At 44.1% G+C, this 24,408-nt stretch overlaps 1 protein-coding gene across 1 annotated transcript in view; it reads left to right on the top strand.

Moving 5' to 3' along the window:
- Positions 1–24,408, top strand: part of LOC122808202 (rootletin-like) — a 295,087-nt gene that overhangs the window by 125,178 nt on the left and 145,501 nt on the right. The window contains exon 4 of the mRNA XM_044079171.1: positions 4,607–4,845. Within this exon, the coding sequence (XP_043935106.1) occupies positions 4,607–4,845 (239 nt within the window). The remainder of the gene's footprint in view (positions 1–4,606; positions 4,846–24,408) is intronic.

Consider the following 24,408-nt stretch of genomic DNA (forward strand, 5'->3'; position numbering starts at 1 on the left):
GTGGGGGTGATGTCCCTGCACATTTCTTGCCTTAGATCACTGATGGAGGCTGGGGCATTTGCTGAATTGCTGAGTAAGTGGGAAGATATGTTGCACATCCCCATTGCTTATTTGTCCAGAAGAAATTACAGGCATGCATAGAGCAGTAAGAGAACCAGTTGTAATAATAATCTCCTCACCAGCCCTGAGCAGGAATCAGAATAAGTACAAGGACTTACAGGAGTACCCAGTAGACATTGTGGATGAAGAAAGGCACTGATGGTAACCAGTGGTCAGTTGCAGGGAGAAAAACATCCCCCCAGAAAATGTATGTATATCTTTTTCTGTACATTGTTGCTGTGATATAGCAGCAACATAATGACTAGGACACAGTAGCAGTAAATAAAAGCTAATCTTCATAGGTTCATAGTAGGCTGTTGGTCAGATAGATCATTTGTAGCCTAACTGCAGGATCCCATTGTTTCAGCAAGTGAATAACTATTACCTGATTTTATCCCCTTTCAGTGAGTATGTGAAGCTCCTGATCTGTGGTGAATTTACAGTTCCCCATACATTCATCCTAGTTGTGCTTAAAGAGGGTCAAGGAGCTACTTTGTTTTACATTTAAGGGAAGTATGTTCCTTTACAGAGGGATTCTTTGAGAAGGTTATCTATTTTGCCAGCTGGTCTTGTTTACTGTGGTGGAAGTTTTTTGAACAAGTAAGGCAGGTCTTTTTGTTTTGTAGATGGGTAGGTGGCCAAGTAGGACTGGATCCTTCAAGGCTTTGTGTGTGAGGCAGAGCTCTTCCGCAAGAGTCTCTTGGAAAGAGAAGAGAGAAAGTGCTTTAAAGCTGTCCTTGTAGCACAAGAAAGAAATGCCCTTGATTTCCTTAGTGAGGAAACAATGTGGTCTTTCAGGCTGAGTCATATGTTTAGAGAAGCACAAACTGAAAAGGACATTATATTCTAATGTGGATCTGATGAAGGAGGAGTAAAGGAGGGGTGATAACTTACCTTCAGCTAAAACATATATCAGTGGTAATCATTTTGGCTACATAAAATGGATTTCCTAAAAGCAGTTTAAACATGATGATCAAAGGACAGTCCATTGTTAATAGAATTTTCTGGGTCCCTCATAACTGTGTCATTTTTCAAATGGGTGTCATGTTTGTGGTAGGTGTATGTTTGCCAAAGTATTTGTCATTTGGGTAGCAGGTAGTATACTTATTTTGGTGCAGAAAGCTTTGGGTTCTGTTCCCACACCATGTAGTTGGACTGCTGACACTGCAGTGCAGCATAAAGAGGGGTGCTGCACTCTTGAGTATGTCATCCTTCAGATGAGATGTTAAACCAAAGTCCCATCTGTTGGAGTTGGCGGTAACTCAGATCAATGTAAAAGATCCCATGGCACCTGTTGAAAACAGTAGAGGAAGTTCCCTGATGTCCTGGCCAAACTTATCCTAGTAGTATCAGTATCACCTCTTGGCTCCCCTGAAAAGAGGCAGCTAAGCTAGAGTGACTAAGCCTGTCAAAGGAAAACTAAATAAATAAAAACAAAGAATGCAGTACTACATTTCTTGGCAATAGACATTTTAGACCCTCCTGCAGAATGTGGAAGTCAGCTGGAATATTTGTGACAACTACGACTTTGCAGTCATCCATAAACTTGGTCATCAACAGGCTCTTGACACTGGCCTTGACATCAGAGAAGTAAATGCTAAAGAAAAGTGGCACAAGGACTGATCAATGAGGGACACAACTAGTGACTACGCTTTTCAATGAGAGTATGCAATAGCCTGGGTTCTGTCAGTAAGTTAGTCTCCTCTCCAGTCAGTAACATAGGGGTTTACACATAGTTTGATTAGGTTGTCAGTAATACCAGAATGTGGGGGTTGCATCAGAGGCCCTGGCCAGGATGGGGTAAGCAGCGTTAACTGATTTGCCTGCATCCACTGCATTAGTGATTTGTTCAGATTAGTCCACCAAGTTTAGAAAGTAAGATTTACCCTTAATGAATCCAAATGGTTTTGGATCAAGGGATTGTAGACTGCTGATCTCCTTATTAATAAGTTCCTTAATGATGCCTTCCATTACTTTGCAAGTAAGGCTGGTTGTACTTTTATGTCTTTTGTTTCCTGGGTCATTGGTAGATCCTTTCTTATGTAGTGGGATGATTACAGCAGTCCTCCACATCTCCAGCATGAATCCAATGTAGAGACTAACGTGGAATAGGTTCAGTAGTCTGTTTATAAAGCTGCTTGGTACCAACAAGAAGGCAGTCTGGTACATTGTCTGGACCTGTTGAGCTAGGTTTTTTTTTTGGCTTTAGTGAGAGCCCTCAGGACTTTCTCTGAAGTGATGGGTGGAAGGGTGGGAATGCTAATAAGCGGGGTAAAGTTATGGGAAGATAAGGGTGTAAAATTTGAGCAAAATTTATCTGCTAATATGTTGGGTATGTCCTCTAAGGATGAGTATGTTTTGTTGTTTATTATCTCATCGCATTGCTAGATATGAAAAAGGCCTAGTTGCCTTTAACATAGGTAACAAGTTTCAGTTCACACTTCTCTTTGAAATATCGAATTTTGCTTATTAGTTCTTAGTTTGTCTTTTTCAGTTCAGTTTTAGAAGTTATTGTTATGGGCAGTAAGTGTCTTCCCCTTATGGTATAGTTTGCTTATACTAGGCTTCCAGTGTAAGGATTTATTTCTGAGCTTAATATTGTATTTGTATATGAGACAGACTGATGCTTTTGTGCATGCTTTTAGGTGTTAAAAACTCTGCAAATGTAGTAGTGTGTGAGACAAGGTTGTCGAGGGGAGTAGGGTTTATAACTTTCATCAGGTTATCAGCTAGGTATAATAACATGACCTTGGATTAGACTATTAAGGCAGAAAATTTGATGGTAATTCAGCTTTTTCTCTGAATTTTACTAAGCAATGCCCAGATTTGATCATTGGTGGGGCAACTACAGGTGCAAAAATATTGGGGTTATTTTTATCCCCTAGGTGTGACATGAACTAGTTGGTCTACAGAACTAGCTACCATTTATGAAATCTAGGAAGTCTTCTGCATACTTGTTTAGGCTGGTGTAGTCTTTAAAGCTAATGGAATAGTGTTAGGTTAATAAGGAGGGATTATAGTGTATATGTGCATCTGTCTCTGCAGCACTAGAGAATGGATTTTCCTGTACGATGAAGCACACCACATACCTTATTATTCTAGTTTGAATTTTAAGTTGTGGCTATTCATTTTGTGACAGAGTAACTAGGGAGTGCAATGTCTCAGCATGCTTTCCAATCCTGGTATGTATCACAGTGAAGTGTACCCCTTCCCACATTCTGGATGTAGAAAAAAAAAAAAAAAAAACTTTGTTGAGTTTAGGATACCAGAAGAGGAAATCCTTAACAGGCGCATGCTGCAGAGGCCCTTTTCCCAGAAAGGCTGATATGATAAACTTGTGTGTCATTTAGATAAGTAGGACCTGTAGCCTAGCCAGTAGGTAGCAGGCTGTTTAGTTTAGTGATATAGCTGTACTCTGTCTATGAAAGTTTTATCTGTGAAGTCAAATAAGAAGCTGTTGCTAGAGAATATCGTGTCTGTCATGGCTTAGTGGTACATTACTTTGTCTAGGGTGTGCAGGGTCCTTGGTTTGAGCCTTGCAAGAGCTGTTTATTGGGGTTGGGAGGGTGGCTTAATGGCTAAGGTGTTTGCCTTACAAACACAAGGTGCAGGGTTTGAGTCTCACAAGGGATAATTGGCTAGGCTTAAAATGGCTCGCAAGGGCAGTTAGCTTAGTACTAAACTATGAACCTAAGAATAGCAGCATATTTGTTGTAATACTCCCAGCTGACTTGACCCTAGAACCCTCACTAACTCAATTCAAAAACAGACTCAAGAAATACTTCAAAACTCATTAGTTACGTCCTTGCACTAACCCCGACTAGTGACCTCTCTATTTCTTAGGTGCCTTACCTTCAACTACTTCTAACTGTTTTCTACCACTCCATTTCAGGAAGGGTCAGTTGTATAACTGCTGCTCAGTGTGTCTTAAACCTGAATGTAATGTTATGTATGTTTAACTTTGAAAATAATGTTATGTTTTGTAAAATGTTTTATAATAAGTACTATATGTGCTAAATGCTGGTATTGCTTATGACTGTAATCTGCTTGAAACTAGCATTTACTAAATGTTCAATGTGTATTATTATCTTGGAGCTTTTCTCCCTGGGCCTCCACTGAAAATGGACATGTATCCAGTCGGACTATCCCGGTCAACAAATGTAAAATAAATAAATAAATACTAATACAAAGCTGTCCCCTTTAAAGTCGTGCTGTTTTGGTGAGTACTTTGCATATGTACACTTCCTTTTAGTCATGTTTGGAATATTCACTTGACCAGATGCTACTGTTCTAGAATGCATTTGTCTTGTCTGAGTATGCTGGATATGTTGTCTGTGAAAGAGGCTGCTTGATTAACATCCCAGCAAAAGTTGGGGATGCCTCTTTAGGGGTGCAAAGTAATTAAGTAAAAATGGGAGTTTCTTCTAAAACAGTGAAGTTGCTGGGAATAAGACATAAGCTGTTGTAGTTATAAGTGTGTTTCTGTGTCTGTCACTTCTCTAATAAGGTTGAAGACTTGAAGGCTCATGTCTACAGACTGCAAGATTCCAAGGAGCAACATCAGAGGGAATTGTTGGAGGTGCAGAACCAGGCCCGCCGCCTGAAGGAATCGTGCGACCTTTTGGAGAAAGACTTGACCCATACCCAGCAAGCACTGCAGAATGAAAGGGAAGAAAATGGGACATTACGACAAACGAAGAAGGAACTGCTGGCTACTGTTAAACAGCTGGAGCATGAGATACAAAGGTCAAGTAACCGATTTATCTTTTAGTTTATTTATGGTGGAAATCCAGTGTGTCATCTTCTGTCATATGTAATGCTGAGCTAGGGTGAGCCTGAAGTAGAAGTTTGCAAACTTTGCACAGTGTTCTTGTGTCTTTATCGCATATATTTCCATTAGAGTAAGCACACAAAGTGTGCATCTTCTAATGCTCGTTGAATTTCTAATTATCTCAGAACATTTAACGGTTATTCCACTCCACAAAGGTGGAGCCACAGCGGACCCTGGGAACTATTGCCCTATAAGCCTGACTAGCGTGGTCTGCAAAGCTATGGAGCCTATCATCATTGATCTCATTATCTGAGACATAGGAAACCTCCAAACACTGGACCCTACTCAGTTCGGCTTTGTTAAGGGCAGATTATGCCTCCTAAACCTGGTGGACTTTTTTGAGACAGTTACCAAGGCTATAGATGAGGGAAAGGTGGTCCACACAGCCTACCTAGACCTCGCAAAGGCCTTTGACACCATTCCCCACTCAGGTATTATAGACAAGCTCACCAGCCTTAACATAAACCCCTACGTTACAAGATGGATTGCCAACTGGCTCACGGACAGAACCCACATGGTAAGAGTTGCGAGAGCTAGGTCTGACTCTAAACTGGTTACAAGTGGCATTCCCCAGGGCTCAGTCCTAGGACCCCTCCTGTTCGGCATATACTTCTCAGAGGTACAGGCAAGCACAGGAGGACTATGGCTGACCAAGTTCACAGACGACTGCAAACTAGGGGCTATAACTGACTCTCCGGCTGACACAAACATCCTCCAAAAGGGTCTCACTGCGACAGATACCTGGTGTTAAAACAATGGCCTCAAGCTAAATGCCAAAAAGTGCATAGTCATCCCCTTTGGAAAAAACAAAGTACCCACAAACTACCACATAGGTGGTAGCCCCCTAAATACGGAAGACGCAATAAGGGATCTGGGGACCCAAGTAGATAGTAACCTCTCCTTTGATAATCACATTGCCAAAGTGGTTAGAAAATCCTTCTATGTGGCCCACCTAATCACAAAAGGGTTTGCATCTAGATCGAAAGAGGTCATTGGGCCCCTCTATGCATCACTCATCACACCCATCATAGAGTACAATGCCCCATTTGGGATGTACCTTACAAGACACCTGCAACAACTGGAAAGACCACAGAAGTACCTCACCAAGAGGATAACTGGCCTCAAGCAGATGCCCTATGCAGCTCGACTGAAGAAACTCCAGCTGTACTCGGTTGCATACCTCCTACTCAGAGGTGATATCTGCCTGACGTAAAAGGCCATGTCCTACCCAGAATTGATGGACATGCTCCACCTAAAGAAAACCATATCCCCTCAAGCCACACGCTCCAGCGATCTAAACCTCTCACCACAACAATAAATAGGAAGTGCTGGAGGGATAGATTCCTGTCCCAGAGACTTCCCATGCTCTGGAACAAGATTCCAATCTATATTAGGCAGAGCTCCTCGCTAACCCAAAATTGAATTTTGGCTTCCTACATCCCCTACCCATCCAGCTAGGGGTCCTTCCCCTGCTCCTACACTTTCATCTCCTCGTCCAAACCAGGTGACTTTGGACTTCCAGGCCCTGGGGAGCAGTGAGGAGGTGACGGGGCTACCTAGAGCTCACTTTGTCTCTACTGCGTCTGAGTCCCTGACTGGTTCTGCTCTTCCTCCCTCAGAGCAGATGGGGTCCCAGGCCCGACTAGTCACTTCGGAGTTCTTGGGGGAGGGTTTCCGGTCCAGTCTTTTTGGACCAGTCTCTGCAGCTTGGTGCTTTGGCTCTTGACAGTTCAGGGACTGTATTATTGGGGGGTCTTGAGGTGGTGGCATGCTCTGCTCCTTCTTCTCAGGTGGTCTTGCCCACTGGGAATGGGGAGGGTACATCATCTAGCCCTTTGGCCTTCTGGATAGTAGATAGGACCCTCTCCTCTGCTAGAGCTGCGTTCCCTGTTATCCAGGGTCCTTTCAGCCCCTGAGAGCAGATCTTCCTTATCCTGCTCCTGGTCAGCCCTCTTGAACCAGCCTTCAGGTGAGTTACCCACTTGGGGGTCCCCACTCTTCAGAGTCCTCCCCTGAGCTCCCCTCAGAGGGGGTACCTTAAAGAGGTCATGCAAGAGGAGTCACCTACACTCCCCTATGGAGTCTCTCACCAAGGATACGGACCTCGATGAAGGTCCCCCAGATCTCCACCCAAAGATGTCTCCTTCGAGGACATCCTGGAGATACTCAAGTTGAAGGGTGGATAATCTTTCCATTCCCATCCTCCGAGGAGTCCATATTCCTGAAGGCATTCAGAATGGGACCATCTACCACCTGGGTATCCCCCCCCCCCACGGATGAACTGGTAGATTTTATCATTAGCAGGGCATGGAAGGAACCAGATACTGTGGAGCCAGTGCCAAAACAAGCAGAAAAATTTATAAACCCTCCCACAGACAGTTCTGGTCCAAAGGGATGGTAGTCGATGCTATAGTGGTAGTTGCCGCCACTACAAAGGAGTTGGTGGAACAGAGCACGTCTGTTCATCCCCCCAACCAAGAATCTCAGGTGATCGATAGACATGGAAGGTGGGGTTTTGCCTCAGCTACTTTTGGTCTGTGGGGGCTTAATTACTTGGCACACTTCATCTGCTTCCAGAGGGATTTGAGCAAGGAACTCACCACTTTCCTGTCTCCTAAGCAATCCACTCTCGCATCCCTAACTAATTCTTCAATGAGGCTGATTAAAATGCTGTGGAAGGTACTCTCGAGTGGCCTGCACAGGCATCACTATTCAGAGTTTCACCTGGCTGTGCCTATGCGGGTTTGCGGAGTCCTTTAAAGCGTCCTTCACCATTGCCCCCTATGATGGTTCAACTCTCTTTGATCCATCAGTCAATGTCTCCCTGATACGCCACCCCATCAGAGGGAGTTAGCATAGCAATAAGTGCTCATGCTTCTTCAGAAGAGAGCCTTCCAAAAGGTGCCCCCAGGACAACAAGAATCTGGAACTTACTCTCAGTTCTTTTTGGTGCTAAAGAAGATGGGGGACCTACTTCCATTTCTGGACCTAAGTGAGTTAAATCTCTCAGTCAAGAAGTCCAAGTTCCGGATGGTCACTGTTCAGTCCATCTTGCCTCTTCTGCAGAAAGGACTAGATGTGCTCTGTGGATCTCCAGGATGCATACTATTACATACAAATAGACAGGCACTACAGGAAACATCTCCTTTTCGATTAGGGGCTGATCATTAACAATTTAGGACCCTGCCCTTTGGTCTCACCACAGCCCCTTGTGTGTTCAGCAAGTGCATGACAGTGGTGGCAGCTCACCTAAGACTGCAGGGATTCCAGGTGTTTCCTTAACTCGACGATTGACTCCTCACAGCTCCCACCAAGCATCGACTGGTCACACTCATACGCTCTTGCCTGTTTGACCAGCTAGGAATTAACATGAATCTACCCAAGTTGAATCTGATTCCATCCCAGAAGTTGGAGTTTATCGGCATCCAGATGGACACTGTGTCAGAGTTTGCAGTTACCTCTCGGGCATGTACAACTAATCAGATCTCATGTTCAGTGCCACCTAGGTTGGTCTCATCCTCAGGTTCGCTTCATTGTCAGGGCCTTAGGGTTCATGCCAGCAGCAGTCTATCTGGTGCCATTTGCCAGGTTTTACATGAGGATTCTACAGTGGACTGTAGCAGTCCAGTGGTCTTCTCTGTCTCATCCAATGACAGCTTCCATCCGCCTCACTCCGGTGTGCAGGCGTCATCTCCTTTGGTGAATTTAGCCTCCCGATCTCCTCGCGGGCAGACCCTTTTCTCTTCCTCCCCCCAGTGCCACAGTGACCATGGATACTTCCCTGTTTGGGTGGGGAGACATTGCCAGGGAAAGACGGTCCAAGGTACATGGTGCTCTGCAGAAACCAAACTGGACATAAATGTACTGGAGATGAGAGCAGTTCCTCTCGCGTTGAAAGCCTTTCAGGACTACCTTCATCTGGGTACCATTGCAGTACACACGGACAACATGGCAGTTGTGTGGTACATCAGCAAACAAGGGGGCACACATTCTTATCTGTTTTGTTGCGAGGCCATGACAGTGTGGGAATGGGCGATGTCCTCAGGGCGCTTTCGCCTTGCAACGCGTATTCCCGGGGAGTCCAGCATGCTAGCAGACAGGCTCAGCAGGGCAATCTTGAGTCCTCAGGAGTGGTTCCTGAATCCCTCAGTGGTGAGAGAGAGAGAGATCTTCATTCAGTGGGGGTCTTCCGAGCTGCAATCTGTTTGCTTCACCTCACAATCACAAATGCAGCCAATACTTCTCCCTGATCCCCCCAGCTGGGGAGTCCCCCAAGGATGCTCATTCACGATTGGCCTCTGGGTCTCCTATACGCTTACCCTCTTATACCTCTTATTCCCAGAGTGCTTCAGAACGCTCAATGCCTCAAGGCTACCTTGATCCTCATCACCCCCTTCTGGCCTCGGCAGGTGTGGTTCCCCCTTCTAAGGTCTCATCTGAAGTACCCCCCTTGGTACTAGATCCCCATCTGGATCTGATTTCTCACCCCTCTCACCTTCTGGTCCCAAGCCTTCAGACTCTTCTTCTGACCACGTGGTTTGTCCACTTCCCATAACTCTAAATGAGCCCAGGCTTGCCTTGCCTGTCAGAGATATTATTCTTGTCTCTCAGAAGGCTTCCACCAGAAAGGTCTGTGGTAGTAAGTGCAAAAAATTCTCTATCTGGGGCAAGCAGTGGAATCCGGATCCCTTTTCGGCTCCCATTCCAGACATCTTATTATTCTTGTTTTCTCTCTTTTGGGATGGAGCTAGTTTCTCCACTATTAAACTGCAATTGGTAGCCATTTCTAATTTCCATGCTTGCATGGAACTAACTTTTCTTCTCGCCTTTGTAAGGCCTTTTTGAAAGGTGTTTTCATGCTTAGGCCTCCTGTCAGAGATCCTTCTCCTCCTTGGGACCTTTCCTTTGTGCTGCAGTCTCTTACATAGAGTTCCTTCGAGCCTGTTGCAACTTGTGATATGAAGTTTCTATCATGGAAGAATTCACTAAAAAACAACTAAAAGGGTTAACCTTTAATATTCTTTTTTTAACTTTCTTATATCAAATGCTTCCAAGAGAATTCCCTATTCAAACCTCTTGGAAACATTGTATCATATTTTAAAATAAGTATTGCTTCCTTCCTTCTTAAGTGTTCCTTAATTTTTTCATCAGTACTAAACCTAGTATTCCTTGTTCCAAAACAGTTGCCTGTAACCCCTGTGGGTCTCCATTATGGTGTTCCTTAAAGTGCATAGCTACAGGAATATGAAATCTTTGCTTCTTGATGTCCCTTATACACTCTTTTAATCTTGCAGCAAAGCTTCTCTTGCTTTCCCCAATATAAAATAATCCACAGTGAATTCTTAATTGGATGATTATTTAATTGATTAAATGCATGTATTTAAGTGTATGCTTGCTAGCAGAAAGATGTACTCTGAAAAGGCTTTTCTGAAAGCTGAGGCGCCATAGAAGTGTTACTTGTTCTTATTGGTATAAGAGTTTGAAGTTTTGCTGTTAACTTTTACTGCAGAAGTTATTTTTTATTTTAATAAAGCAGTCTGTGTACTAAACTGAGTGAATTCATCTGGTCTGGAACTTGTGGTGTGAGGTCTGGTTTGTTCTACAGTGTGGTGCTTTATTTATGATAGGAGCGAGAGTCGATATGTCGTTGAGCAAATGAACGGGGGTTCAGAAGATTGTCAGCAGGGCAGAGAAATGCAGCATGTCTTTATATAGCAGTCATTGATATTAAGATCGACAACTGACTGTTGCTTGTATGTGTCGATCATCTGACCTCATTAATATGCATGAGGCGATGAAATGTGTCGAGGATACCCACGTTTGCGGTTTTAAATTCCGTGATTTTGATAGTAAACTGCTGCACACACTTGACATACATAAACAACTATGATTCTTTTTAGACAGGACAAAGGGCTTTTTCAAATCTGACCAGCTGTTTGTGGCCTTTTCTATTAACAGACAGGGTCAGGTGGTATCTAAGATTACTATATCTCACTGGCTTTCCAGATGTATTTCTACTATTTATTCTTCTAAGGGTTTGTCCTTACTACAACCTGCCAGAGCTCATTCCACTAGATCTTTGGCTACGTCAGCTGCCTATTTGGCCCGGCATTCTTTAGATGAGATTTGTGCGGCAGCCTCCTGGTCTACTCCTCACACATTTGTTACTCATTACAAGATCAACATAGTTTCCAGGAAAACTGCTTCCTTTCGCTCCACAGTTCTTCTGCATGTCCTTCCATGAAGCCACCCGGATTTTATGGTAGCTCGTACTCTGACCCAGACGTGAGGAATTGTGACATGGATAACATCAGATAAAGAGTTATGTACTTACCATAATTTAACATCTGCGTAATCCTATTCACTATTCATCACTATTCCTCCCTCCTCCCCCATCCTGTGAGACTTAGAGGAAGTGGAGATGTCCTGTCATATGGTTCAGGTCTACTCTGGCTGTTTTCTGGCTCTAGGGCAAATTCAATCTGAGGGGTTAGAGGGCAGCAAGGTACTTTGGGAGTGGGAGGAGCTCGAGCCTAGGATCTGTCTGATAAGTTGCCAGCTCAGATCTGATGTTGGATCCTATGACCCAGAAGTGATAAATAGTGACATAGGATAACACAGATGCTAAGTTATGGTAAGTACATAACTCTTTTTTTATATATCATCATTTTTTTTTTTAAATATTTGATCCCATAATCTGGGTTGCTGGTTCTTTTTCCTCCAGAGATCTAAGGCTTTTTCTTCTGTCCCCCTCTTGGTTTGCATTGGGTTATACCCTATTGGTGTTATACAGGTATGCCAGGGCCTAATGTTTTTTTATTTTCAATATTGATATTAAATGCTCTACTTATACTGGCTATATTCATGCATTCAAATGGGGCTTGTTTCATACTGCTCCATATCCACAAGGATTGCTGATCAAGGCAACTGTCGATTTCAGCCAAGGCCATCCTTTTCCATGTGGGGCTGTACCCTTCCTGTAGTAGATATATCAGTATAGATTGCATGGTCTTAAAATACAGTTTGGTATGTGGCATAACCAGATCCCCTTTCTCCGAATGTAATGCTAGCTTTCCCCATGGAACTCTTTTTTTCTTTTCTCCCCAGAGAAAAATCATTTATCTGCATCAGTAGCTTTTTCCATAAAGTTTCCTAGGTTGAAAGTAGTATGCCTGGGTCACACAGAGGATCAGGGACCGCTAACATATTTATTGCTTGTATTTTGTGAACCTCCTCCATATTAATCAATTTCCACTTTTTTATAATCCTGAGAATTTTCCCCAGATCTCATTCCATATTTCAACAGGTTATTGTTGAATGTCCTCCCTAATCCATACCCTAAGTATTTCAGCCTTTGATGACCCCAAAGGAAAGGATGCAGCTGGACTGCATTTTGGATAGGAACAAAGTTAAAAGTTATGTGTTTTGCCCTTTGTCTAATTTATGTTATAGCCCATTAATCTTCCAAAATTGTCCGTTTTATCAAAGAAATGTTTTAAAGCCCATTCCAGATTAATGATGTAAGAGATGTTGTCTTCTGCAAAAAGCACAAGTTTTTCATAGAAAGTACCCCACCTGTAGCCTTCTTATGTCTAACTGCCTTATTCTTTGTTCAAAGTTTCCTTCTTTTTATATATATATATATTCTGCTTGTATTCACTATGTAAGTCTTAACTGTGTACCTCTAAAAACATCCCTTTAAATCAGGTTATCCTAAACCACCACGTTCTGTTGGGAGGATTAACTTATCCCACTTAACTGTTGCTCTCTTTCCCTCACAGATAAATTCCTTCAACTCCTTATTAATTATTATTCACAACTTCTCCTCTGATTCATAAAAATATGCCTGACCTTTATATAAAATTAAACAGACTAAAAACATTTTCACGCTTTTTGTCTTACTATTCATGTCCATAAACAAGACCTTCCAGTTTGAGTTTTTTAATCTTTTGTTTAGTCTCCTCTGACATATTCTTAGCTCCCATAACAGTAGCCTTTTTAATCCATATTCCCAAATACTTCATCTTATCATGTTCCCCATAAATATGATTATTGCTGAACCAAGTTATGTGAGGGTACATAGTTTACAGCTATAGTCCTTGCTTTATCTTCTTTAATTTTAGATCCTGAAAAGACTTGAAACTGTCTCAAAATGTTGCACAACACAGAGATGTCCTTTTCTGGATTTATCAAGTAGAAAAGAATATCATCTGTAAATGAAGTTAACTTTTCTGGATTAGCATACCAGTTGTATCCTTCAGTTTCTGAGTCCCTTATTTTCTTTGCCAGTGGCTTTAAATATAAAGCAAATACTGTAATGAAGTGGAAAGAGGGCATGCCTGCCTGGTTCCTGTGATCAAACACAACTTAATGGAGAGGAATCCTCCGACATTAATTCTTGCCTCCTATCCTTTGTATAGCCTCCTAACTAACATTATTTTTTATCAGGGAATGCAAATGCTTCCATTGCTTTTCTCATAAAATCCCAGCATAGTCTGTAAAGTGCGTTTTCTATGTAAAGACCCACCAACAACAAAAGCTGTTTATTGCAATCTACTCCACTCTGGATTGTTTACAAATGTTTGTCTCTTCTCCTCAAAATTGCATTGATCCATATATATCGATTCTGGAAACACCTTTGTTATTCTTTTAACTTGTATAGACAAATACTTTATAATCATGGTTTAAAATTGAAGTGGGTCTATATGAGGCTGGGCCCTCTTTGGGTAATACAGCCACCACAATATTCTTCCAAGTTGCTGGTACTGTCCCTCCCTTAAAAATACCATTAAACAAAATATTCCAGATCTTTATCGCTTTCTTCACTCCTAACATCCAAACAGGAATACTATCTGTTCCTGGAGACTTCCCTGCAGATTGATTTTATATCATTATTTTTATCTCGTTTCCTTCTGTCTTGAGTATTAATTGTTGAGTCTTAGCTTACTCAAATCTTAGTCTAATTAAATCTTTCATAAATATTTCCATTTTGTTTTGTGTTGTTTTTCACATTACTCTGCTTTATATACATTTTCATAAATTTTCCAAAATATCTCTAATACCCCTGTAGGATCCATAGTTATTTTTCTTGTCATAGGCTCTCTGAGTTTGGCGAAAACCCTTTCTACTTTGTTCCCTAAGTTTGTGCAAAATGTTCTTAAGAATAAGGCAAATACAAGCAGGGAGAGATGGCATCCTTACCTTATGCCTTTTGTTACTTTATCTTATCTAATATCCGCTCCTGCACATTTTATATACGTGTTACAGCCTTCAAATAACTTTAACCCACTCTGGCAGGAAACCAGATTTCATCATGACTTCTCTAACAAAGCTCCAAATTACTCTGTCAAAGGCTTTTTGTGCATCCACGCTTATCACCATAAGCTTGTTTTTTGTTTGACACAACTTCTTGTATTAACAGTGTCTTTTGAATATTGTCCAATGTCTGTATCCCTTTTGTAAATCCACAATGATCCAAGCCTATTATAAGAGCTAGCAGTGTAAGCAGCCTCATGACTAGTATTGTCATGAAGATGTCATAGTCCTGGTTTTGTATAGATATTGGCCTATGGGATCCTGATTCTGCAGGGTCCGTGCACTCCTTGTATATAAATACTATTACTTCTTTTGTTTTCTGTGAGTGAGGGGACCCCCTCACCTTTCAGGATGTTATTCAGTAATTTTCTCCAAATTTCTACCACCTTATCTCTAAATTTACTCCAAAACTCTGTAGAAATACTTTTTGTCCCTGGGGCTTTCTTCTGACTTTTAACACCTAATTGCCTCTACTATTTCTTTTATAGTTGCTTGTTTCTTAAATGTTTCTTTGATTTTCTCTGATATCTTTGAAAAACGTAGAACTCCTAAATAGTTTTTCATCTCTTTCTTTCTGTTTTCTACTTCACTATTATGATTGTATAGATGTTGATAATAAGCTTTCAAAATTAATCTTATTTCCTCCAGGTCCATCAAACTTTTCTTATCAGTCTCTAGCAATGGTCAGAGAATTTCTCAGGATTCTAGACCTTATGACTTCTATGATTTTCATGATTCCCTTTGCCAGGTTACATATGAGAAAGATTCAGTGGTACCTGTAAAAGCATGCACGCCCAACACCCTCACCAACTGAAATTTCAAACTCCAGTCTTGGACTTTATCAGATCAGAACTGCATTGGTGGAGGAATCAGATGGCTCACAATCCATGTCTCCCTTTTTCTCCATCCACCCCCAACACAATCTATCCTGACTGATTCCTCAGAGTTTGTTTGGGGAGCAGTTGCAGTGAGGGTAAAATTGCAAGAATTGTAGGGAAGTTCAGATAGATTAAAACTAAGTTGGCAGTGGGCAGGAACTGAATAATTTATGTAATGTTGCTTAGAGTTTATGATATATAGCAGTATATGTGAAGTATAACGTTTGTAAATGTGAACTTGTTAATACAGTTTGATTACTTTTATATAAATGTAAATGTGGCTATGTCACAAGTCATAATTCAATAAAGGTGTTTAAAAAAAAAAAGATGGCAGTGATTCATACTATAAGGTCTCTGCGTTATTCTTTACAGATCATGACAGACAACACAACACCACTGTGATATGGTACATAAACAAACAAGAGGGCACCAGGTCATACACCCTCTGCTGGTTAGCAATGATAGCTTGGGAAATAGCTGCACAGCTTTCCTTAACGGGTTCAGGTGCCTAGGCAGCGAGACATTTCCCTGTGATATATTTGACTGGGGACACATGGCTGAAGTGACATTCAGCTGCAGAGAAATATGGCTGTTTGCAAATTCCCTGTGGGCAAAGAGAAGCACACACTGCCATGCTCACAGCTTTAATAGCCAAATGCATGGTGGCAGAAGAAGTAATGAGTGTTGTACTCAGTGTACAGTACATACTTGTATAACTACAGCATGTGGAAGTGGGCTACAGTATGGAGGAAATCCTGCAGGATACTGTAGTCACATTTATGCTCCAGTATGCATTTTAGGTAATGTTCCCTAGACAATGTGAAGGGGGTAGTGGTCCACGCACTCCAATTATAAAGGCACTGCCCATTGTGCACTGCATTTTTACTGCCATTGACATGCCCTCTGGCCAGCCTGCTGCTGATGCCTGCCATATTGCCTGCTCTCTCATGTTCCCCTGGGGACCATGGACATTGTTTTCCCCCTGTGCATTTGGTTATTAAAGCTGTGGGCATGGCAGTGTATGCTTCTCTTTGCCCACAGGGAATTTGCAAACAGCCATATTTCTCGGCAGCTGAATGTCACTTCAGCCGTGTGTCCCCAGTCAAATGTACCACAGGGAAATGTCTTGCTGCCTAGGTGCCTGAACCCTTTCCTTAACTCTTCAAGCTTCTTATATATTGTCAGAGCAAAACATTGTGGCAGACAAGCTAAGCAGATCTTGGGCAGATCCTCTCGAGTGAACAGTCAGTACGGAGGTCTTCAGAATTTTATCCTGATTTGGTGAACACCTCAAGTAGATCTGTTTACTTCCTTTCTTAACAGACAGCCAAACAGATTATCTTCCTGGACTCCTTGCAAACAGGCCTGGAAAACAGATGCTGTTCCATTCCCTTGGTCGGGGATGTACCTGTCAGTATTCCTACCCTTTCAGTTGATTTTCAGGGTAATTATGAAGATTCAGAAAGACTCTCCAAAATTGTGGTAACTCCTCCTAGCCCAGGCAAAATTGGATCTCTGTTCTTATGGAATTGGCCAAGGGCAGTTACCACAAGCTGCCACACAGACTGGATCTCTTCACACAAAACAAAGGGGAGTTTGATAGCTCTTGACAAGAAACAACTTCAGCTGCCTGGATGATTCAATTTTTACACCTTTTATAAATATCTTTCATGAGAAAGTGCAGCATGTGTTGAAGAGGACAAGAAAACCTGCTACTAGAAGATCATATATTGGCAAGTGGAAGAGATTTTCTAGTTGGTGTCTAGCCAATAACAGTTGCTATCCTCTGGACTATCTTATGCCTCTGTTAAGGTGCTTCTTGTGGCCATTTCTTTTGTTTGCCCATGAATCCCCTTATTTCTTCTCTGTTTATTGTCAAACAGTTTTTAAAACAAGTTTTACCCCTAAGCTCTCCATGTAGATGGGTTTCTCCTCTTTGGGAGCTTAGGTTTGTGCTAGAAAAACTAACCATCTCACCCTTTGAACCTGCCAGTCAGGCTGATGTAAGGTTCATCACTCAGAAAACTGCTCTCCTCCTTGTTCTGACATCTGGAGTAAGACTATCGGAGTTACAGGCTCTCATGGTGGGAGAATCCTAACTGTTTTTCATAGATATGGGGTTACTGTGCACACCTTCCCCTTTCATGCCGAAGATTGTTTCAGCGTTTATATTGAATCAAGTTATTGATCTCTTTGTTTTCAGTCTAGATTCCCCAAAACAAGGGAGAAAAGATTCTCCACACTTTAGATCTGTGTAGGCATCTCAAGTACTGTCTAGGCAGAACTACGTCCTTCAGGAAAATTTACCATCTGTTTATTTCTTCTTCTAAGACTAAAAAAAAGGTAAATCTGTGTCAAAACAGACTATTTCCTGGATGTTGCCTTCTGCTGTTGTTTTTTGTTACTCTTACCATGGAAAATCCATTCCAGTCAATGTTAAGTTACATTCTGCTAGAGCCTTCATTTCTACGAATAGATTGCCCATACATGTCAAGCAGAGTGCCTCTTTGACCCTCTTCAAAAGGAACCTTGACGATTGGATGGGAGAAAGGAAATTCACCCCAGGGCTCACGTCAGTCACCCTGCTAGACAGGGGTCCAGGGAAGTAAATAGTGTGGTAGAAATAGCCAGGGTATTGTTATGGCTAGGCTTGTATAGGCCCTAGGGCTGATAGCCTAGTACCAACATATGAACCTACAGTGGCATACTGGAAAGGGGTTTACTCTTGAAGCATTCTAATGGAAAATTCTAGGTCCTCTTTCCATACATTTACAAAGCTCTACAAGCTGGATTTGTTTTCTAGGTGCATTGCAGACTTTGCTAGGATCATTATCCAGCGGCACCTGGACCCTTATCCATCTTTCCTCCTGAATTGGTTAATGTTGTGGTAATCTACCCACGATACTGCAGCACTGCGAATGATGCACATAGTACAGTTGTGTAAGCTGCACTTACCTATAACAGTAGATGTTTGAATTCTTGGTGGGATACGAAATTCATTTTTTGTTTGTATATTGGTTAGGTCAGGATGAGTTCCCCATATTTTTGTGTAGGGGCAAGAAAGTCTTAAAGATTTTTGTCAGTCTGGCTGTTTCAATAGCTCCCCCCAAACAGGGCTTAATTTTGGGTATTTTCATTTTTGTCCTGATGAGATATACTATGTGTAAAGTAAACATTGTGACTGATTACCTTCCTTTCATCATTACAAATCATCCAGGCCTCTCTTTGGATACATCATCAATGTTTAGTCATGTATTATTTTAAATCAGCACTATAACCCCTCTCTTCTTTTCTCCCTCCATACTTGAGTAAAATCCCATCATCCCAGATCTTTTAATTAGCCTTTCGTTTTCAACCCTATGTAAGAGGGTCTCTTGTGCATAATAAATTTGATCCGCTTCTCTGCACAAATCTCTGAACTCTGTCCATTTTTCGAGTATTAGATAACCCATTTGGACTTATCAGCTACGTGTATACTATTTCCAGTATAAGAGCCCTTATGTCTCTAATCAAACTTATCTACAGCTCTGAGTTTGTAACCTAAGATGTAATGGGATCCTATCTCGCCTACATTCATAACTGATGGGCTCGGAGCCGATCCATCGGCTCCGACTCGGCCAGCTAGTACACTAGAACGAAGTCTCTTATTGGCTGGGCTACCCTCTATCCCAGGATGCACCACACCTGCTTCCCCAGATCTCGTTTCCCGCTTTACAAGCTGGACGTGGTCTCGACTTGGCTGGAGCTAAGTGGTCTCTTTTTTACCTTTTACTGGTCTTTGACCTGGGGTTTCTTCAGAAATTAATACAACAGCTGTTTTAACGGCTATTTTGTGTATTTTTGTGTATTTTGGAATTTTGTACATTTTGTGTGTGAGTGATTGACTACTGATACTTCAATATCGCTGTCGGGCAAGGCCCATTTAAGTTAGAGGGCCTTTGCTCTACTTATTGAAGTCTGTGTCATTTTTTTTCTCCGGGCAAAGCCCGTTTAAGTTAGAGGGCCTTTGCCCGTTGTTGTTGTGTTCTTACTGTGTTTTCTCTTGTGAGGTAAATCTCTCTCTGGAGAGCTCGTGCCATTGTTTTCTCGCGCTCTGCAGTTTGGCACTAAGTTTTTGGTATTTAGACACTGCCTTATTTCCTGACAGACATGTCCAAAGAGCAAAAGTCAGGGTTCAAAAAATGCACTAGGTGCAATTACAAAATGTCTATTACGGACAGTCACTCTATATGTGTGTATTGTTTAGGACCTAAACATTTACAGGAGACATGTAGTGTGTGTCATGCTTTTTCCTCTAGGGTTCTTCAAGAGCGAAAAAATAAATTGATCTTGAAGGGTCTTATTAAGCCCTCTTTTGAGGAAGCCTTGGATTCTTCTCCTACTGCCTCTAAAAAGAAAAGGTCATCGGCTCCGACAAGTCCGTCGGAACCGACTGCTAAGAAGCATAAGTCGACCTCTTCTTCCTCAGCTCCACTGACTTCGGGGCCGAGGGTCGAAGGGTCTGCCTCGATGCCTCTTTCCTCGACTCCATTAGTTTCGGAGCCGCAGGTTGGAGTATCGAGAGGCGAATCACCTCCATCGGTTCCAATGGTTTCGGAGCCGGTGGAGGTGTGCAGCTCAGACTCTTCCCCCTCGGCTCTGAAGAAAGCTCCTTCGGCGCCGATTGTTATTCATGCTGTGGCGGATCTGGCGCCGATAGTGTTGGAGCCTTTTCGGATCCGGTCCCCTACATTGTCGGAGCCGAGAGGAAAGTCGTCTCGCCCTTTGTCTACCTCCTCTAAATCCTCAAAACTGTCGGATTCGGATTTGGATAGGGTTATTCAGAGGCTTTTCCAGTCTCCAGTTTTTGCTCAAATGGTCTCGGCTCCGGCCCAGTTGGCTTCGGAGCCGATCCCCCCTCCGAAACACTCGATTCCTCCTCCAACCTCCTCGGAGCCGTTGGAGTCGGTGATGGTGGAGCAAGGCGGAGCCGTACGGTCGGAACCGAGACCCCTTCGAGGTCTATCGGCACCGACTATGGTTCCTACCCTGTCCTCGGGTTCAGGGTTTGGTACTGGGACTTCCTCAGCCGGGCCCGAGGGGAACATCTTGGGACTGGGTGCCTCGGTACCTAGTCTTCCCCTCGGCCGGAATCCCTAGTGCCGTCGTGGCCTCTAGGCCAGTGATCTCCATGGAGTCTGGAGGTCCGGCCTTTGAGGCCATGAGGAGCGCGCTGGCCATGCCCTTGCCGGCTCAGCAGGCTTCCACCTCACCGTCCCTAGACCTGGAGACTGGTGCTTCTGCCGTATTGCAGTCCCCTGGCAGCGGGGCCCCAGGGCCTGAGGATACCCCCATCGGGGGTTCCCTTCTTCCGGGGGGTCCGTCCGAAACTGCTTCGGACGAGCCCCCACGGAAGAAATTGTGCAAGAGGAAGCACGTGGACTCCCAAGATGAGTCTGTCACATCGGACACTGACCTCGATGACGCGGAAGGGTCCCCTAAATCATCTTCGGATGATGTCTCTTTCTCAGATATCCTTGAGATTCTGAGACAGAGAGGAGATTGGCAGGCCAAAACCCCTTCCGCTGAGGAGTCAGTCTTCCTCAAGGCCTTCGGGGCCCAGCCCTCCGCCTCCTGGGTGTCTCCGCCCTTCGATGAACTCCTTGATTTGGTTTCTCGAAGGGCTTGGGAACACCCTGACTCTGTGGAACCGGTGCCTGCGAGGCCTAATAAATTTCTTTCAGCCCCCCCCAGAAGGAATTCTTGACTAAAGGTGTTCCCGTAGATGCTATGGTGGTGGCATCTGCCACACAGCAGGACGTGGCAGAGGCTTCAACGTCTATCCACCCTCCTAATAAGGATTCCAGGAGGATGGATAGGTACGGGAAGCGTACCCTTTCTTCAGCAGCCTTTACTTTACGGTCGCTGAATTATTTATGTCATTTTACCAGGCTCCAAAGGGACCTCCTTAAAGAGCTAAGTGACTCCCTCACTGGTAATCTACCTGAGGCGCTAGCCCCCACTGTTGGCGCCCAGATGACTACCTTATTTTCCATCGTAAACTCGTCCATGAGGCTCATTTCGTATGCGGCCGAAGGGGCGAGTAGAGCAGCGGGAACAGGCGTTGCCCTCAGGAGACACGCCTGGTTACGCTTGTGTTCATTTGCGGAGGCCTTCAAGTCTTCCTTCGCCGACGCCCCCTTTGATGGGTCATCTTTGTTTGGACCCAAGGTGAAGGACACACTAACTCGGTGCGAGCAGGAGGGCAAGACCTTGACTGCCGTTGGGGCCCGCTTTTCCGCTCCCTCTAGGCCTTACCCCAAGGCCCAGAGAGGAGGGAAAATGTGGTTCAGAAAAACTCAGAGGTCTTTCCCTACTCCACCCAGTGATCCCCCCTCCAGAGGCAGGGGGGGGATTCAGGAAGACGCCGCCCCAGAGGCGGCAGAGGCCCCCGTAACTCTGGAGACCGCGATTCCTTTCGTGGTTCTTCCTACACTCAACGTCCCTGAGTTGTTGCCCGACTGTGCAGCTCCGAAGCCAGTCGGGGGTCGTTTTGCGGAACACCCACAAGCTTGGGAAGCTATAACCAGCGATCAGTGGGTGCTCCGGATTATAACCGGAGGCTATCTCATCCCCTTCATCAAGCCCCCCCTTCCCTTAAGGGAAATCCCGGACGTGCCACCCAGTCAGCGGGATCAGGCAGCAATAGAGATTTCAAAGCTGCTAGAAAAAGGAGTCATCCAGCCTGTCCCCACCGACCAGATCGGATCAGGAACTTACTCAAGATTATTTTTGGTGCCAAAAAAGACAGGGGACTTCAGGCCCATTTTGGACCTCAGTTCATTGAATCGTTTTGTGGAAAAGTCCAAATTCCGAATGGTCACCCTTCAATCCATTCTCCCACTGTTGGAGAAGGATGCATGGATGTGCTCCATAGATCTCCAGGACGCTTACTATCACATTCTGATAGGTCAAGAGTCCAGGAGACATTTACGCTTCCGCCTGGGAGTCAGTCATTTCCAGTTCCGAGCACTGCCCTTTGGTCTCACCACAGCCCCCAGGGTGTTCACCAAGTGTCTGGCAGTGGTGACTGCTCACCTGAGGAGTCTAGGATTCCAAGTGTTTCCTTATCTAGACGACTGGCTCCTTACTGCCACCTCCGAGCATCTACTATTTCAGGCTCATGGCCACGGTCACCTTGGGCGTTTCTTGGGAATTACGTTCAATTGGCAAAAATCTGTACTACAGCCATCTCAGCGTATTACTTTTATAGGCGCAGAGTTAGATACAAAAAGGATGCGCGCCTTCTTACCGGCAGCAAGAATTCAGGTTTTGCAAAACCAAGTCAGATCCTGTCTCCCCCTATCAAGAGCTCCGGCCCATCTGATCCTACAACTGTTGGGCTCGATGGCATCAACTATACTCCTAGTCCCCTTAGCCAGACTCCACATGCGAATTCTGCAGTGGCTTCTGTCGGTTCAATGGTCCTATCAGGAACTCCCCTTGAACCACTTAGTCATGATCACGGAGAGTTGCCGTTGGTGGCTCCTCTGATCCAATCTCGACCAGGGGCGACCCTTTATTCCTCAATCCCCCGTTGCCACTGTGACCACGGACGCCTCCCAGGTAGGGTGGGGGGGTCATTACCTGGACAGGTCGGTCCAAGGCACATGGCAACTCCCGGAAGCGCATTTGCATATCAATATCCTGGAGATGAGAGCGGTACTCTTGGTACTACAAGCTCTCCATCACGCTCTCCCGCAAGGTCCGATTGCTATCCTATCCGACAACATGTCGGTGGTTTGGTATATAAACAAGCAAGGTGGAACCAGGTCATACCCACTGTGCAGAGAAGTCATGAGACTTTGGCACTGGGCAGTAGCTACCAACCGCTTTCTAATGGCAACGCACATACCGGGGAAATCCAATGTGATTGCGGACAGACTAAGCAAGACCATTCTGTTACCCCACGAGTGGTCCCTCAACCAAAGAGTGGCTGTGAAAATCTTCGCCAAATGGGGTCTCCTTCGCTGCGACTTGTTTGCCAGCCCCCACAATGCGAAGTGCAGAGAGTTCTTCACTCTGATCCCCTCTCAGGGACAGATTCCCAGGGACGCTCTGACCCACATTTGGCCCCCCGGTCTTCTTTATGCCTTCCCTCCGGTTCCCCTCCTGCCGAGGGTGATACAGAAGGCCATTTACCTGGAGAGCGAAATGATTTTGATTGCCTTGCACTGGCATCGTCAGGTTTGGTTTCCCTTCCTTCAGAGGTATGCGGTAGAAGGTCCATGGTTTTTGGACCCAGTGCCGGACCTGTTGACTCATCAGTCAGGACAGTTTCACCCGTCTCTCAGGTCCTTGAGGTTGGCGGCATGGTTACTCCGCTTCCATCCTTAATCCGAGACAATTCCCTCTCTCCGGAGGTGATCCACATATTGTCTTCTTCTCACAAACCTTCCACTGTCAAACTCTATTCCAGCAAATGGAAAAGGTTCGCCTTCTGGGCTCAGCAACGAGGTATAGACCCCCTTACTGCCCCAGTATCGGAGGTTTTGAATTTCTTGGCCTCTTTTTTTCAATTGGGCTCTTCAGTTTCCACGATTAAGGTTCAGCTAGCGGCTATCTCTAATTTTCATGCTTCTTTTGAACCTTCATTGATGTCTCACAAACTTTGTAAGTCTTTCCTTAAAGGAGCATGGCTCCTTAGGCCCCCAATATCTCACCCTGTCCCCCCTTGGGACCTAAATTTGGTTCTTGCTGCCTTAACTGCCCGCCCTTTCAAACCAGCTGCTACCTGCGATTTGAAATTTCTGTCCTGGAAAACTGCCTTTTTAGTGGCCATAACTTCGGCCAGGCGGGTTTCAGAACTTCAAGCTCTTTGTTCTGATCCTCCTTATTTGATATTTCACAAACATAGAGTGTCCCTGAAATTAAATCCCTCCTTTTTACCAAAGGTAGCTTCTTCTTTCTGTATTCAACAAACTCTAGAGCTCCCTGTATTTTTTCCTGAGTTTTCTAATAACGCAGAATATATTCTTCATCAATTGGACGTCCATAGACAACTGCGTTTTTATTTGAATAGAACCGCTCAGACGCGGAAATCAAATCAACTGTTTGTTTCCTTTGCAATAAACAAATTGGGTCAACCAGTAGCTAAAACCTCCATAGCTAAATGGATTAAAGATTGCATCTCTTTCATTTATTCACAGGCTAACAAAGAGCTTCCCTTTCCAGTCAAGGCTCATTCTACCAGGGCAATGGCTACTTCTGTAGCTTTTCACTCCAAATTATCAATAGATGATATTT

This window comes from Protopterus annectens, chromosome 8.part0 (genome assembly GCF_019279795.1).
Source record: "Protopterus annectens isolate FY-2018-M chromosome 8.part0, PAN1.0, whole genome shotgun sequence".
In the NCBI taxonomy this organism is placed as follows: domain Eukaryota; kingdom Metazoa; phylum Chordata; order Ceratodontiformes; family Protopteridae; genus Protopterus; species Protopterus annectens.